General features: G+C 41.4%; 2 protein-coding genes across 7 annotated transcripts in view; both read left to right on the forward strand.

Annotated features, from left to right (window-relative positions):
• FRG1 (FSHD region gene 1) lies at nucleotides 1-9,241 on the forward strand. The gene is made up of 9 exons (XM_082316467.1): nucleotides 1-163; nucleotides 521-588; nucleotides 2,393-2,515; nucleotides 3,474-3,531; nucleotides 3,716-3,830; nucleotides 4,168-4,272; nucleotides 5,046-5,137; nucleotides 6,185-6,295; nucleotides 7,186-9,241. The coding sequence occupies exons 1-9, from the start codon at nucleotides 102-104 to the stop codon at nucleotides 7,220-7,222; spliced, it is 771 nt and encodes a 256-aa protein (XP_082172593.1). The 5' UTR covers nucleotides 1-101; the 3' UTR covers nucleotides 7,223-9,241.
• ASAH1 (N-acylsphingosine amidohydrolase 1) overlaps nucleotides 7,587-17,515 on the forward strand; it is a 27,421-nt gene continuing 17,492 nt past the window's right edge. For 3 of the 6 annotated variants that reach the window (XR_014228678.1, XR_014228679.1, XM_082316463.1), the window contains exon 1: nucleotides 13,260-13,371. Coding sequence is in view for 1 of the 6 variants with exons in the window: in XM_082316463.1 (XP_082172589.1) it covers nucleotides 13,294-13,371 (78 nt within the window). In the remaining 5 variants the exon portion in view is untranslated. Of the gene's footprint in view, nucleotides 7,699-11,540; nucleotides 11,755-13,259; nucleotides 13,372-17,515 lie in introns of those variants that run through there. The other 3 variants (XM_082316464.1, XM_082316465.1, XM_082316466.1) reach the window with 3 other exon arrangements.

Consider the following 17,515-nt stretch of genomic DNA (forward strand, 5'->3'; position numbering starts at 1 on the left):
ACAGCGGCGCGAGGGCGGTTGTTGTTGCTGGGGATCCTCCGCCCTCAATCCCTGCCGGCGGGCGTTGGCGGTGTGTCCTTCCGCGCTTGCCGTAGCCCGAGATGGCGGAGTATTCCTGCGTTAAATCCACCAAGCTCGTCCTCAAAGGGGCGAAAGAGAAGAGGTGAGGAGCGGGCTGCCCGCCGCCACCGCCCCGCGCTCCCCGCTCCGGCTGCTGCGGCAGCCGCCGTGCCGCCAGTGTGGCGGCGCCTGGGGCCGAGAACCCCGGCCGGGCTCCCCGCGCAGCGTTGGGGTCGCGTCGGGGGCTGGCCTGGGGTCAGGCGGGGCCGTCCCGGCCCTCCGGCCGCGGGTACGGCCGGGCACGCCGGCCAGGGCAGGGGTTCTCGGGTTGTCAGCCCCCTGCTCCGGGCTGGTGTCAGTGACCCGCTCCCCTAGGGCTTGGGAGCGAGGCCGTGTGAGAGCTCGCTGGGGCCGGGCCGGCCGCGGGCCCGTTCTTACTTGTTTGCATCTGCCTTTGCAGCAAGAAAAAGCACAAGGAGAAGAAAAGGAAAAGAGAAGAGGATGCGGCAGAGCAACTTGATATTGTTGGTGAGCTGCTTTCCAGGAATTACGTGACTGTGGAAACTGTAGGGGATGGCGGAAGCTGAAGAGGTTGTTATGGGACTTTGTAAACTAAGTGTAGTCCCTGTAGAGATTTATAACAGTTTCTCACAACACGTTATTTGTATGTTGGGATCTTCCTAGACTCCAAATGGAACTTCTGACATCAATGGGATGGATTTTCCACTTTTTAGCTAAAGTATGTTCTTATATAATCTCAAGATACTTATCAGCTTGGATCTCTTCCCCCCCCCCCCCCCCCCCCCAGTGATATTTGCTTAAGGAGGAGAGACTTTTTAGCACTGTGATGCTGTTATTTAATGAACGCATTTCTGTGTAAATAGCTTCTATCTTCTGTTATTGTTACTTTGAAAATTAGTGGTTGGATCACCTGTGCTTTCTGTTCTTACTCTGCCACTAGTTACTTTCTGACTGCATTCTTTAGTTCACTCAAACCTTTGATCCTTTCAAAAGGAGAAGTCTTGGTTAGTTTGTTTATTTGTTTTTAATTTTACATACTTCCTTGACTGCTGTGATGTGTTCACATTATAAATTTGCCACTGTTAATTGAAACTGAAGACAGAAACATTAACCAGTAACAAAATATAACTCCACTCTGTCCTCTTTCATAAAAGAGAAGGATCAAAGTATGTATGGCCATGAGCAGTAACTGGACAGACTGTTGACCTTCAGTGCTGTCATGTCCTCGATTGATCACACTTCACTTCACAAAACCAGCTAAAACAGAACCACAAAGTCATGAGAGATGCAGATGTATACTGTAGCACAGTGCACACTACAGGATAAATGTCGTTTTTTATTATGTGTGTATAGGCAAAGCCGTGCCAGGGGAAGTCATCCTTGTTCCTGTGTTAGAAGAAATTATGATATATGAGAAAATGGACTGTTGTGTCTTACGCTAGAAGAATGTTACAGATGTTCTACGTTCTTTAGTTTAGCCAGATTTCAAAAAAGTGGGAGAGATTTGGAAAATTCATATATTGATTTGTGAGCCCTGACTGTATAGGACAAGACAATTGGCTCCATATGTTGTATAAAGATAGGGGAAGATTATTTCTGCTCAAGGCAGATTGACTTGCCAAATTTGCCATGTGGAAAAAGAGGCATCATAATCAGATTAATTTAAAATAGTTATTATCTTAACCAGGTAGGAAATATTTGTAAGACAGTATATCAGGAGAAAATTTTACTGCTTAAAAAATGTAAACGTCATAATTCTAATTCATGCACGTGGGTAGGGCTACTTTTAACTTTGGTAGAATTCTGTGGGGCTCAAGTGTTCAAGCGCAGATTGGCTTGAACAACTGAAGTCTAAGGATAACAGCTCACATGAAGCAATTTAACAGCAAGATGAGATAGTTTATCTGTTTCTGTTGTGTTGGAGAATCTAATAATTGGATATGACCCTGAAACTGCATAAGGCTGGTCGGGGGGGGGGGGGGGGGGAACCACAAACATTCCTTGCAAGGTGTATCTTTGCTGGATCAGCTGAGTGGATCAACTTGCTCTATGAACTAACAAAGAAGGGATGAAGTGCAGGAACTTGTGACTAGGGATGGCAGGGTGGATAGGACAGCAGGACTTTGTTTCAGCAGCAACACCATTAAATTGGCTCTGTAGTATAGAGTAACGCACAAAGATCTTGAGATAGCAACAGCAATTGTATCTTTAGAATTTCAAATCTTGGAGAAGACACAGGAATATTGTCTCTTGAACTACTGTAATCAGGAGTTGTAATTAATCTATTAACTGTCATGGTTTTGTATTTTAGGAAACTGGTGGGCTGTCAGTAATTTTGGTGAAATTACAGGAACTATAGCTATAGAAATGGATAAAGGAGCTTACATCCATGCCCTTGACAACGGCTTGTTTACGCTTGGAGCACCACATAAAGGTTTGTTTCAGGAAATTTGGAAATAAGCAGTTTTAGTAATGAAAGGCATAAAAGCATAAAAGTAGCATCACTTAAAGGCAAGCAGTTTTACAGCTAAAAACAGTTTATTACAAATAATGCAATGATCCTAGCTGTAGCATGCAGATGACTTAAACCTAATGACTACCAATCAGTTTCATTGGTTTCTTGCTGTTTTATATGTACAATAAATTGAACTGCCTTGGAGATGATCACCTGTTAAAGGCTGTACCACTTACTGGATAAAAAGCAGTATAACTTTTATTAAATCCTATAAAAACTTTATGGCGTCAGTTGAAGAGTGAAACTCAAGGCAGATGAGTTTCAAGGCTTATTGCTGCATCCTCATCTTAATATACTTGTTTTGTTGCTGCACAAGTGGGCTACTAAAGTGGTGGGATAATTAGCTAGTCCTTACTTTGAATTTGAGAGCCATCCGTCAGACAAGGACTGTTCCAGAACCCTGACAGTGTGTTTCATCTCCAAGGTGAGATCAAAGCAACAATGGCAATATTATCTCATTTTGGTTTTGAGGGATGGAGAGGCTAGTAGCTTGTAGGATACCGAGTTGTGTTACCATAGGTGAACCGTAATGCATTTTGTTATGGAAAAAAAATAACATTACAGGGACATTAAGGTTTTCAGAGCCACTTGGAAACTTATGAAACATTCTCAACTGTATATTTCTTTACACAAGGATTGTCTTTATTTTAGGTCTTGTTTTAAGCACTGTAAATATATGAATATAAATGAGCACCTGCATTGCTTTTTTAAAAGTGAATACTCAGAAAAGGAACTTTTAAAGAAATGAAGTATTGGGGCTTTCTGTAGTATTTTGCGATGGCCATTGTTTAGTTCTTTTTGAAACTGCAGTATTAACAGGTTAAAATATTGTATGTTTAATACTTCATACCTAACTAATGGAAAATTCATTCCTCAGATGATGAAGGCCCGAGTCCTCCTGAACAGTTTACAGCAGTAAAGTTGTCTGATACAAGGTAATTACTGTAACAAAATGTTACAAGTTTTGATACACATTATCCGCATTTCTGGTGTGAATACATGGTTTAATATTCTCTTGAAATACATTGCCTGTTAATAATGTGTTTGTGATGTGTTGGATATTGAGAATTGCTCAAATTGAAAACATTCTTTATTGTTTTCCTGCATTTTCTCTTTGAGGATTGCTCTGAAGTCTGGTTATGGCAAGTACCTTGGTATAAATTCAGATGGACTTGTTGTTGGACGTTCAGATGCAATAGGATCAAGAGAGCAATGGGAACCTGTCTTCCAAGATGTAAGCTGCTTGGAATAATTCATTTGCTATTCCTAGAATTTGAGTGTATTTTGAGTTAGTCTATAATTATGTTCTTTGTGCAGTAAAAGCCTTTTGCAATCTCTTCCATATTGTAACTTTTAATCTTCTGTTTTCCCAACTGCTGCATTTTGGCAGCTCTAAGCATCTTAAGAATGAAGGAACCAGCAGGTCTGCCAGCTAGCTATTGAAGTGTCAACATACAAAAGAATAAAACACATTTACAGAGTTTTCTGCTGTATTGTAGAGGATAAATGTTATGAATCAAAGAGTTTGTACAGAATCCTTATACTAACAATATGTGATATTATTTCTGCAGAAGAAAATGGCATTGCTAGCAGCAAACAGCCGTTTTATTAGATGTAATGAAGAGGGAGATATAGAAGCCAAAAGCAAAACTGCAGGGGAAGAAGAAATGATAAAGGTAATCTATAACTTCTACAATTAATGCGGGATTGGCACAAATATTCAAACAAACAGGTGTCTGTGTGCTACAATTCACAGCTAACAAAGTTGTTATAGTTTTCTATAAGCTGTCAAGTGATTTGGCCACAAAAAAGGCAAATGAGCTCCAGGGCTGCATAAACCAAGATACTTCCAGTAGAGACAGGAAGCTATTTTACCACTACAGCAGGGCAAGACGTTGCGGGGCAAGACAGTCTGTGTGATATTCCAGATAGTTCTGAATGGCTTGGTATGGGAGAGATGAATTATGACAGAAGCAGGGACAGAGAAGGGCTTACCAGAACGATGCAGAAGGTGACATCTTTTAAGTAAGAGAATGTAAAAAAGACTATCTTGACTTCATCTGGACATGGAAAATATATGTGTGCCTCCAAATAGAGATAGGTGTCTACTAGTCAGAACAATAATGTTTTTAAGTCAGTCTCTGAAAAAGGTATTTTACCCTTGCTAAAACTAAGAACCGTAATGGTGCTTCTTTGAGATGAAGGCAATTGTGTCTTACAGTGGTATCAAGGATTACACTTAACATTTCCCATACTTGAGGCAGCTCTTGCTTTTATTGCAATTGTCTCCAGTTGCAAATTAACCAATTTGAAAGCTGTGAACTTAAAAAGTCACCATGACTCTTATTCTGTTGTGAAGAATATATTGCCGTCTTTAACCTGTAACTTCTGATTTATTTAAAAAAAAGGCATTTTCTGGTTTGTTTTGGTTTTTTTTCTCAATGACTAGATTCGTACTTGTGCTGAAAGAGAAGCTAAGAAGAAAGATGATGTCCCACAAGAAGACAAAGGAAATGTTAAACAGTGTGAAATCAATTACGTGTACGTACTTCCGAGCTGTTAACAGGCTCAAGTACCTTTTTTCGTTTCTGTTTGGGGCTGCTTTGGTGGAAGGGCCAAACTCCTACCCAGTCTTTCACTCACTTTCCCCTCAGCAGGACAAGGAAGAAAAGAGGCTGAGAAAAATCATGGGTTGAGATAAAAACAGGGAGATTATGGACCATTTACCGTCACAGGCAAAACAGACTCAACTTGTGGAAAATTAATTAAATTTATTGCCCATTAAAGTAGATTTGGGTAGTGAGAAACAAAGACAAAAATTAAAAACACCTTTCCTTCCCCCATCTCCCAAGCTCAGCTTCACTCCAGACTCCTCTACCTGCCCCCCCAAGCAGGATGGGGGTATGGGTCAATACATCGTTGTTTCTCTCTGCCACTCCTTTCCTCTCCCACTTTTCTCCTGCTCTGGCATGGTCCTCTCCGCAGGCTAGAGGGGAGTATCTGCTCCAGCGCCTGAAGCACCTCCTTCCTCTCCTTCTCTGTTTTTGATGTTTACGCTGCCATTTTGCAGGGTTGTTTTCTCTCTTTTCCTCTGCCTGTGTGTCATTTTGCCCTTTCTTAAATATCTTTTCACAGGGGTGCCACCAGCTTTGCTGATGGACTCGGCTGTGTCCTGCAGTGGGTCCATTGTGGAGCCAGCCATGTCCAACATGGGGCAGCCGCTGGCCCCTTTTCACAGAGACCACCCCTGCAGCTCCCCCGCTACCAGCACCTTGCCACCTACATCCAATACACTTTCGCTCCCTGACTTGTCATGCTAGTAGAAGGGGCTCTTTAGAACCTGTAAACACATCATGCTAATCATGTAGGGGCTCATTCCCACTTAAACTGCCAAAAAAAACCTGAATAGTTTGCACCTACACAAGTCTTAGAGCAATATTTGATACCGTGATCATTTGCTGGATTTTATTAGGCCAGTTGTCTACTGCGTGATAGAAGTTAAGATTCTTATCACAGGTGGTGTTTTATTGAAACACAAAACTTTAAAGAAGTTACGCTTTTTACATTTTTTTTTCCACCCCCTTGCAGAAAGAAATTCCAAAGTTTTCAAGACAAAAAGCTTAAAATAAGCAAAGAAGATACAAAAGCCCTCAGAAAAGCCAGGAAAGAAGGCACTTTTCATGAAATGCTGCTTGACAGGTACTTCAAAGTACAAGAAATAATGTACTGATTTAAAAACTACTGGGAGATGGAATTACAGTAAACCTGGGGTACAAGAGAGAGCTAGATTTCAGGGGGATGGGGTGTTGAGCATTTCCTCTCTGGTCAGCATTCTGCCTGAGTTCTGGGGTTGGCTTTTTTTGTGTTCTGAATTTTCACTTCTTTAGATGAAGTTTGCAGGTTTAAATGTACCTGGAAGTGAATTCTTCTGGAAATCTTTAACTAGGTTGTCCAGTTTGTTTAGTACAGAGGAGTCGCAGGATGAATCTTTTTAATCACAAAAATTAAGCTAATTTTTAACATTTTCAATACCTATGGCACCAGAACATTTTGGAGAGGGGAAAGCTGCATTTTAAAGAGAAATAGCATTTATTAAGCACAGTCTTCATGTTATCTAGTGGGAATAATTTTTTTACCCTGAGCTTAGACTATAGAAGCTGTCTTGAATTTTTAAAACATTTTGTATCGGTATACAGTATAAATACTTGCATTATTTCAGTGGGTGGAATGCAGAAACTAATTATGATAATTGCAAGTGATGTGAGAACACTCCTGGCCCATCACAAGTTGAGTATCAGTTTCAGATCACACTGAATCTGAATTGCAATCCTCAGAGTGGACAAAACACAATTCATGATGATTTGAAGGGAAGACAAGGTTAACTTTTACACGTTGCAGTTCTAGCTCCTTAAGAAAATAAAATGAATTAACAAATCCAAAGTGTCGTTAGGTTTTTATATGTGCTTTGAAGCAAAGTTTAAGAAAAATTGCTTTCAATGCTTCCTTAACGCTTTGAGGCAGATAAAACACACAGATGTAATCATATTTGGTCTTACTCTAAATCTTGTTTCATTACTCTTTCCATATAGGAGAGCGAAAGTGAAAGCGGATAGATACTGCAAATGACAACCAGCTGGTCCATTTTCTGCTGCATCTTTGATGACAGGGTCAAATTGAAAACAAGAGTAAAATGTTTTATAATTATTTTTTATTGAAGGCGTTTTGCTGATGTTTTTATTACGTTATTTTTAAAGAATCGCCTGAGAGCTGTGAATAAGTATCAAACTAATGTCATCTTTCAGTAATGAGTACTATTAAGTTTACTCTAAAACTACATGCTATTGAAATAGTGAGATAATTATTTAATGGAGAAGAAATTGACCCACTGAATCTTCCAAGGTTCATGAAAGGAACCTGAAGTTAGAGACGGGGCAGAAGAGAACAACCATGAAGTTCAAAAGTAAAATATGGTTAACACATTGAACCATTAAGAAATATGTAACTGTATTGAACAAGAAGAAATAATTGAAAATGCATGTCTTGAAACACATCATACCAGATCCTGAGTAGGACATCTGTGGAGTCATTCTACGCTGCATCAGGTGAGGACTGGGCCAGAATATTCAGGCTTCATAAACCAATGTTGAAAACAGACCCACTGTTCAGGTTGATAAATGGCATAATCCATATGCTGGAAAGAGTGTCAACAAGTCACAAGAACCCTATTACAAATGAAAACGCAGATGCTTCATAAGAAAAGGGGATGACTCTTTTTTGTGTTAGCAAGCTGCTTATTTTACAGAAGGGAAAAATTGATTTTGCAAACTTGCTGGTTTCTCTACAGCACGGACTTGAATTTGTTTAATAAAACAGCAGGGACTTTTCGTAAGGTCATACTATAATATGCATTCCTAGTATCTCGTATAAAATATGGTTACCTGTGTCTGTTCTGATTACCAAGAAGCTTTTCCGTAACAACATCTCCATAGGAACTACCTCAGTCAGAACAATTGCTTACTCCACAGCTTCTGTAATCCGCATCATAAAGATTACTTGGTAACAATGTTGAGGATCTTTATGGTAATAATTTGAATTGTCTCCATGGAGCTTCTCCTAGCCGTCAATTTGAACTGCATACAGTACAAAACTGTCAGTTCATGCAAGATAATGATGTGTCTAAAAAGAGCACAAGAACAGACCAATAAAGTCTAGTCAGTAACGGCAATTTATATTGGTCTAATTTCATAGGCAGTTGGTCTTGAGGAAGAAGCGTGAAGAATTTAAGTACGTCATAATTGTTTAAACCCTCTATTGACTTCAGCATGAAAACAAATTATAGCTGGTTAGGGAAGGCTAGCTGAGGTTACCAATAAAAGCATTTATTTTTCAAAGAATTTAGAAAAATATGGCTATAGCCCATACAGATTTTATGGAACCAAGAGAAGAAAATCTCCATGGGCCAGGCATGTTCCTGATGTAACACAGAGATTCTTAGAAACTCATTTGTTTCTAGAAAAGCAAACAAAAATCCAAACCTTTCTTTGGCATTTTTAATGTTTCTATATGCAGCTCTATCCTGCTGAGTACAGAGATTTTTGCCACAGGGCTTTTCCCTCTAAGGTAGTAGAATTTATTTGTTTTATACCTGTTAAACCTACTATTCATTTAATACCTATTTTACAAGAATAGGCACACTCACTAGTTCCTGGTATGAATATCTATCTTGGAATGAGTGCCTTTTCTTCCCATTTTAGCTTTTTCGGTTGAGGGAGATACTAAATGAAAAATCAAGGTGCCCCCTCTGGGGAGCTGGTTTGCGCAACTATATTGGGACAGTTGTGCTTGTAACTTTCTTACGTGGACAAATCCTTGGAGATCTTCCTGTCACTCCAGCTGCTCCATAAGGTTTTGTATTTTAATGCTGATAGAAGTTATAACAGAATGCTGAGAAATTAAATGAAAGCAAGGTCTACACTGAAGGGAAAAAAAAAAAAAAGAGTAAAATGAAATTATCAAATGAGAATTTATTTTCCCCTCAGTTATCAAAGGTACAAAAGATCCCTCGGTAGCTGTTCTTTTGAATTTAAAATATCTTCTAGAGAATTGGTTCCCCCCCCCCCCCATATCTATCTGGTTATTGTATTTCAGGAAATACTGTCAACTGAAATTTAATAGTATCAGATGGTCGCATAAACTCATCAAATGCTTCACCTTCTTACCAGTATCAAGTTCAATAGCTTCATTTTAAAGTTTTCACAGATTTTATTTCTAGTTCTAGTACAAAACTTATATTTGAGTTTATTTCTTAAGCTTACCACATAGCAGGAATGACTGAAAGTTATCTTTGTTTCCTATCAGTTTCTATTAGCTATGTGTTCTTTCAAAGCAAGCAACTGCTGGGAATATCAAAGTGTTTGTAGTGAGACTCTGCATTAAACCATTTTCGAAAAGAAACTATAATTAGCAGAACTGATTTTTTTTATTCTGATTTTGTAAGTAACTCCAGAATTACATTAAAAATCCCACACATATCAATAACCCAGTTATAAAATCTTAACTGTGTCACATGTGAATATTTGGCTTGTATTAAGGGACTGGCTCTGAGAAAAATTAAAGGTATACAAAGTACCAAGTATCAATGGTAGGCTATTTGTCGTGTAGCTTAAGCCCTGGGAGACAGAGTGTACAATGATGTAGTCCAGAGAGAAAGCTCCCTGGCATTTAGTGGTCTTGAGAAAGAATAGTTGGCTTTTCTAGGGAACTTTGTGTATAACCTGATTGCTCTCAAATAAAAATAGACACGCTCTCAATCAAAGAGAGCCATGCAGGCATAATGTGTGGCTAGCATTTTACCAATAGCAGAAATGGTCAAGCAGATGAAATTGATTGTATATGTAGCTTAGAGGCTTTTGAATCGCAGTGTCTGTCCATGTGCTCTGTGACTCCATTTTTGTAAAGGAGAGGGCTATGCTGCCCTTTCCATGGTGAATAAAGGCCATATTTTGAGTTCCTGTATTGTTGGAAAAGGTGCCTTGTGCACGCCCGGGAGGTCTGACAGAAGTGTGAGCGCTAAATTTGCAGGGAGAAGGCCAAAAGCTAAAAACAAGTAGATGATTGCTAGCAAACACTCCTGGCCAGAGTCTGAGGAACTCTTGGATGAAAACGCAGCATAGCTATGGGTTGTGCCATCACAGAAAGAAAATGTAATTCATTTTTCCCCAGAGCTCCTCAGTTTGGTCTAGGCCTGGGGATTAAGGCTTATTAAGTAGTTCTGGTTGTAGGTACCACACTATACATCCCTCCCTAGAAATGTAAGCAACCTGATGTACAGCCTTTGCAACATTGTGGACCTGGAAGTGGCCTACTGCCAAAACTACTCCGAGGAACACTGGGAAGGAGGCAGCACCACAAGGAGCAGGCTGTGGGCCAGAGTAATTATTTATCGGGCAGTTCATTGCAGGTGTCATTGATCCGCAGTCACTGTGAATCTTAAATGCATCTGAAGGGAATGCTGATAGTTGAAGCAGACTGATGTTTTTCCTTTCAAGAATATGTTGTTTAAATAAAACCCTGTCTGGTAGAACTCATAAAAATGATTGCGCAAACACAGATGCAGCTAGAAGCAGAAATCTGCTATGCTGGTGGAAAGGGTGCTGAAAGGAGTACTCAGAACTGGAAGAAGAGCCTGAGAATTACCCGTGGAAAGGAATTTTCCATTTCATATTTATCAACGTAAATAGGAGAAAGCAAGGCGTAGGAGCTGTGAACAGCTATAAGTGATAGTAAAGGAAAAATGGAACTGAGAGGTGTGTTTGTTATAGAGCTAGGAAGAAGTGAAGCAGAAAGAAATGTCAGAGCAAGTGAAATGAGACTGTCCCAAGTAGAAGAGGAGGTACTGGATTTGGCAAGGCACTGGCAGCCCTGCAGGGAGTAGGGATGTTGTAGTAGCAATGGGCCTGCCCTCCGTGTTGGGACTAATGATACACTAGATTCTTGCTAAAAAATGTGTCCTGAGATAGCACAGAAGCAGAGGTCTGGGGAATTCACTGGAATGTTAGTCCCAGGAAAGGAAATCAAAGGTAGGACAAAACAGTGAAGATCAGTATTTGTATTAAACTGTTGCTATAAGGAGTCCGTGGGGATATTTTCCCATTGGAGGTATTCATGGAATTGTCTTGCTGATACTGTGTCCTGGCAGTAGTGTTAGCACAAAGAGCTTTAATTTAACAGAAACGGAGGGAAAAGAGGTAGTAATTTGTGCAGCCTCTACTTCTGGAGGAAGGAACAGATCTGGGGAGTGGTAGTACAGTACTGCGTAGATGAGTGTGAGAAAGCAGATGGGCGGACACGGAGTACCAGGTATCAGTGACACCAGCTGTCAGGTAGTACAGTTAACGAGTAAACTGCACATCTTAAGAAGCTTTTTTCTTCTGACTTAAATTAGATTTTTGAAAACTGACAGAAGGAAACCTAGACAACAAAATGGAGGACCTAAAGAACTGGTGTGGACCCTGGAGACGAGGCGTTCTGGTGGGAACGCAGCAGAATAGCCATAGTCAGAGAAACACAAGGACTGAAGGACGTTCACTGTTCCTTAAACTTAGAATTTCTTCACTGGTGAAAGAACTAAACTAAAAGTACAAAGAGGCTTCAAAGAAGTAAGTTGTGAATTTGTAATGTGACCGTGGCATAATTTTGTCTTCAGAGCATTCAGAAAGGGGTTTTCATTTTCCAAAGTTGTCATTTATTTTCCACTGTTAAAGATGTCCTAAAGATAGTAAACCACCTAAAAACTCTCTGCTCCAGAAACTAAATCTGAGCAAAAGGGGCTGCAGATGTTTAGAAAATAACAAAACCAACGTAATCTGGCTATTTCTTACCGTAGACCATAATAGTATATTCAGGTACCTACAAGTAAATACACAATTATTGTCTTACAGGTATTTGTTTTCAACCAAAAAAAAAAAATATATGGCTGGGCCCTATAGAAGCTGCCCAATTTCCTATTTATGAAAGACACTCCCATGAAAATCTGTTGTTGCTCCCCTTGCACTGTCATTTCCCTCATTTCTTAAATCCCCTGATTGGTTCTGTATCTTCTTCCACCAGTGCTTAATGCTCTTCTGCCTTGATCTCCAAAGCTCTGTGCAATTCCAAGCTTCTGTTCTGAGCCGACTCCTTTCTACACACTGCTGCACGCCCTCCCTTTGCCCAAGGCTTTCACACCTGACACTGCATTTCTTTTATCCTTTCCTCTTTCTTAATTTCTGCAATGCCGTACAGCTTTCCAATCAACCATCTGCCAAGGACTTCCCTTCTTCTTGCCACCCCCGGTTTGTTTTAGAAGAGAGTTAAGTGCATAGCCGATTAAGTCACGATATTAAAGACCGTATTGCTTCTTTTCTGTGTGCCGGAAAACATGTGGCACATCTCGGGCGCTGCATAAAGCACAAGACGCAAGCTAAAACACAGGTATCCTTGAAGGTTTTAATATTTATTCGTGGTGCTTCCAACAACCGTTGCTAACATATACAGTCATTATACGTTCATTTGCTCACACTAAAATTATACCTTTTTGTTGTAAGCTATTTGGAGTGTGCACCTTATTCTGCTGCTGGCTTGTGCTTGATATCACAACAAATACGCCATTTATGTACAGTAGTGAATAAATAATAGGCAATGTGCCTGGACGGATGGATCCCATACCCTGTATTTCTCATTAGACTGACTGTCTCTCCCGTTGCCCGTTCACTGCACTCTTAAGCAGGCAAGATGGAGAAAACTCCTTCTTCCTAAAGAAGGCGCCTGCCTTGCATCTGTTATTACCATAAAACCCACCTAAAATCTCCCAAGGACACGAGTAATTAAAAATCACAATATTTACAAAGTGAAAACCGGTGCCACGGGTTTGCTCTTAGCGTTGCTTAAGAGAAGGCGATTTTATTTCACATTTTCTTGTGCGGGGACTTCCCTCTTTTGGAAGTATGACTGAAAGTCGATGCTTCTGCTTTATTAAAATTAAAAAGGAGGGATAGGGAGGGCTTGGGCGGCGGCGGCAGGGCCGGGGCGGCGGCGGCAGGGCCCTGCCGCCGCCGCCCCGGCCCTGCCGCCGCCGCCTCCCTCCTCTGAGAGACGGGGCGGGGCGGTGTCATGTGGGCCGCCACAGCGGGAAGGGCCTTGCCGAGCCGGGAAGGAGGATGGCGGCTTGGGGCCGGGCGTTGCTGTCCCCCGCCGCGCTCCTCGTCGTGGCGCAGCTCGTTTGGGCGCCGGACCCGGTGAGCGCTGGCGAGCTGAGGGGAAGGGGATCGCCCCCGGCCCCCTCTCTGCGGGAGGTGGCGGGGGGGGATGCGGGCGGCCCCGCCCGAGGGGCTGGCGGGGCCCCGGCGGGCCGGGTGGGCGTGAGGGCAGCCGGCCGCTGCCGCTTTTCCCCAGGCAGGAGGCCAAGCGTGGCTTTAAATTCACGCGTGTGAATTTGAGGTGGCGTCTCGCTGCCCTCACGGACTTCGTAACTTTTAAATGGCTCCTCCTTCGCGGCCGTGGCTGCGGCTGCAAGTCTGGGTGTTTATCGGGTGTGTTTTACAAGTCCTTGCTCATTCCTGCGTTCGGTTTCATATGCATCTATAATGTAAATATTGTCATGTTACGCCAAAGCAATGTTTTTCAAAAGGACAGTTAAGAAGGGCTTGCTAAAAGTGCATACGCTTTTGAATGTGCTTGGTGTATTTGCTATAGCTTCACCCAAGGGGAGAAGTGTAGAGCAGGTGGGCTTGGGGTGTCATTTTTTGTTTGCTTTATTTCTTTAACTGAATAGGTGAAGCGCTTAACTTTTGGTGGAATTGTGAAGTCAGGGGGCAGTTATTTGGGACGGGCTGGCCTCCGTCTCCTGGGCACATAAACGGCTCTTCTGGCTTCCTGATCTGTTTTTTACTCCTGAAGCAGCGAAGCTCTCTGTCATCTCTTCAGTTTCTGAGTCTCCTCATCCTCTGTGAAGAGGATAGGTTTTTAAATATCTCTGGATTTCAAAATATTCTTTTGCAATATATTTTAAAATATTTTGGAACATACTGCTTTCTATATGCTTCTGTGTTTGCTCTAAGGCTTTCCCTAGTAAATTATATCGATTTCAGGAAAATGAGTATGGGTTTTGGGAGAGGGGAGAACTGCAGGAAAGGCTTTGGAGGACTGTGGGAATCTGGATGACCCATATTCCCTTAGCGTCCTGACTCCACAGAATCAGGCTGCCCGATCCCATCCTCCCCCCCGAGAGCAGCTTCCCAGTACTATATGCCAGTTCCAGCTTAAAACACCTTCAGAATTTTAGCCAAAAGTTTTCTGGGGTGCGGAGTGGGAGAGAAGGTGCCAGCAAAGTCTATCATTAGAGCTTGATTTTGCATTTGATTGCACTTGGTACATCTTGGCACTGGCACAATATCCACAGGCTGCAGGTTGTGCTGCTGTGCAGCCAGATAGCAGGCTTGCGTATTTTATTTTCGGTTGAGATGCTGGGATGCATCATTTGCTGAAGAATGAATGATTGTTGTCTTCCCAGGTACAGCTCGTTGGGTTCTTTTCTTTCTGTTAACAAAGAACATGGAAGCTAAATGCCATGAATAACATCTCAGTGGTGCAGACTGTCATTCCCTTTAGCTTTCGCTTAGGCCCTCTCAACCATACTGAACTTTTTTTCCAAACTGCAGTTTGAATTGTCTTGGTCCCCTTTTCTTCAGCGCTGCAAAAGTGCTCTTACCTTCCATGTTCAGAAAGGTGAACAGCGTTGGGACTGCTGCAGCACGGTGGAGTGCTGCATTGGCATCGACCCGTAAGGGAAGAGGAGCAGAGAGAAAAACGTGTTAGGCCACAGAGTTCATAGACCAAAAGATGCTGAATATAACAGATTACTTTGTCTGAAAGAGATTGAATGTCATGTCCTTAAACTGTGGAATCATATTTCATAGCTCAAAAGTGGTCATTTTATATTTATTTTTAATTATGAAGATGAGAAACACTGAATATTAAGGAAGGATGCCAGAGATGGTCCACCTCAAAAATATTTTTGAGGGTAATAAAGCAAGTGCTGGCATTCTTTAGACTGGACAAGCTACGTTCAGCCTATTTCATATTAATGAAATCAGGCTAGGTTTTAAAATATTTATTCAGCAGTCATTAAACCGTGCATTCATTTTCTTCACTGCAGTGAATAAAAACTGTTATTACTTGATATTTTTTTCCAGGTAGCAATTCATCTTTACAGTTTGCGAGCTATTTGGTTCCTGTTCTGCTCTACTTTTTTTACTTTTTTTTCATACAGTAGGTCATAATATAAGTATCCTGTGCTACTTCAGATTTTTGTTATTTCCATCTTTTCCCATACCACGTTCTCTTTCTCCTCCACTGTGTCCTCTTTCTTTTAGTGTTTGGTCCTATGCTGCCACACATCCATTTTTGTATCATTACGTACATGCAGATTCAAAAGTCACCAGTACATCAGATAATCAAGTATGCAACCTACTAGTAACAGGCGATTTTTAAAAAAAAAAAAAGGAAGAGAGCACTTAATCGCCATTCAAGAATAGCTGTATTCCTCCTAGGGGGTTCAATGCATGTTTGAAAGGCAAATTTATAGTGGTGACCTTCTGTTTGGAGCCAGCTTCTGCTGGCTCTTTCTAGGAGACCACCTCTGGCTTGTCATGTTGGAGACTCAAGGCAATCGTCTCATGCTGGAAGGCTGCTCCTGCTTCTCTCGGACAGCATTTATTGTTCCTCTTCCAGTGTCAAGCCTCCGCAGAGGGAGGATCTTGCTGACCGCAGCAGTAACTTCATAGCTGCTTATTTCAGTCTGGTGATAGGAAGTGCCTCGTGGTTTTTCTGCTGCTGTAAGAAAATTCTTTAGGTGTCTTTTTTTTTCTTTTTACCTTGTCAGAAATGTTTGGCATTAGTCTTCAGCTGATTGCAAAAGGTAACAATTTTTTTTTCCGCGTTAGAACTTTGTGTAAAAAGAAAAAACCCAAACACTTCTAGTTTTCTGGTTGTCTTGACATCTTTTAAAATTACTGCTTATGTGCCAGCATATAATAGTTTACCTAAAGAAACTGTTAATAATCTTGGCTTTCTTCAGATACCTCAATCAATGCTAGCAGTTTTGGAAGATGTATGGGTTGATTTGGAGATCATCGGTTTCTTTAGCTTGCTTTATACATAGACAGGTGAGAAGTCTAAAATTACTGACATGTAAGCAGGGAACATTGTATCTCTCCTTTGCTTAACTCTTCCTTTAACTGTCACTTTCCCCGCCTCTTTTGTGGCTTAGGTTGCAAAGGGCCGGGAAGATAAAAATAGCTTCAAATACAAGATTAAAATCTCAGGAGAGAGCATCAGGAGTGACATAACATTTAGCACCTGGAACATCACTTAAAATCCTCTGAAATCAGTGTGCGTGGTCGCCACTGTTTCCTCTGTGTACGCCTGGGCTATACTGACAGATCAACGGAACTTTCGTCCATTTCGCGTCATTTTTTGTTACAGGCTTTATCTGTCGAGAAGCATATTTTGACAGCAGATATTTCCTGAAGGTCCCCATCTGTGCATCCATTGCAGTAGGATGTATACGTAATGTCCCTTTTTCTGATCGACTTTAGTATTGCAGAATGGAAAATTTCACAAGACAATTGCATTAATGCTGTTAAGTATTTGCTTGGCTTTGCACAAAGCCTCTGACTTTTGTTGCCTAATTAGTCATCTGATAGTCTCCCCTACCCTCCCTGTTTTGAAACTTCCTCATTTCGAAGATTAAATGGCCTCTTGTGTTGGACCTTCTCTTCCAGCTATGCGAAGGCTATAACTGCACCACAGTGAAATCTAGGAAACATATAGCTGCTCGTCCTACACCTTCATCTCACGTGTAGGAAAACCAAAATTCATCTCATGCTTCTTCCTAGCTACTGGAAACAATACAAAAAGAAAACACGTGATAACCAATCCCACTTTAAAATTCCTATTTCCAGTTGTAACAAATTATGCCAGTGTTTAAAGTCTGTGGCAGTGTGTAAGACATTGTGTTTTCTAGATGAATGCATTAAAAAGAGATAATGTGATTAGCCCAAAGAGAACAGGGACATTAGTTAGCTTGTTTGTCCCAGGTATGTAGCTACTAGAGATCTTGTCTCAGTTTTTACTGCAGCCAGAATGCATTGTAAGGACACGCTAGTAAAGAAAGCTAATTAGTACAGCCAAATAAATATTGGAAATTGAGGGCGGGGTGGGGGGAAGTGGTGGAAGGATTCCTACTTATTTTTGTTTCTGTTCTGTCTCCCGAACACTTGTGCTTTGGGAGCCTTTGTAGGGACACCCGGAATAGCATGCGTACCTTTCCTTTTTCCTAGTGGGACATACTGTGCTCTTAGGAGCTTACCGATCTGCTCA

Source organism: Platalea leucorodia, assembly GCF_965183815.1.
Source record: "Platalea leucorodia genome assembly, chromosome: 6".
Classification (NCBI taxonomy): domain Eukaryota; kingdom Metazoa; phylum Chordata; class Aves; order Pelecaniformes; family Threskiornithidae; genus Platalea; species Platalea leucorodia.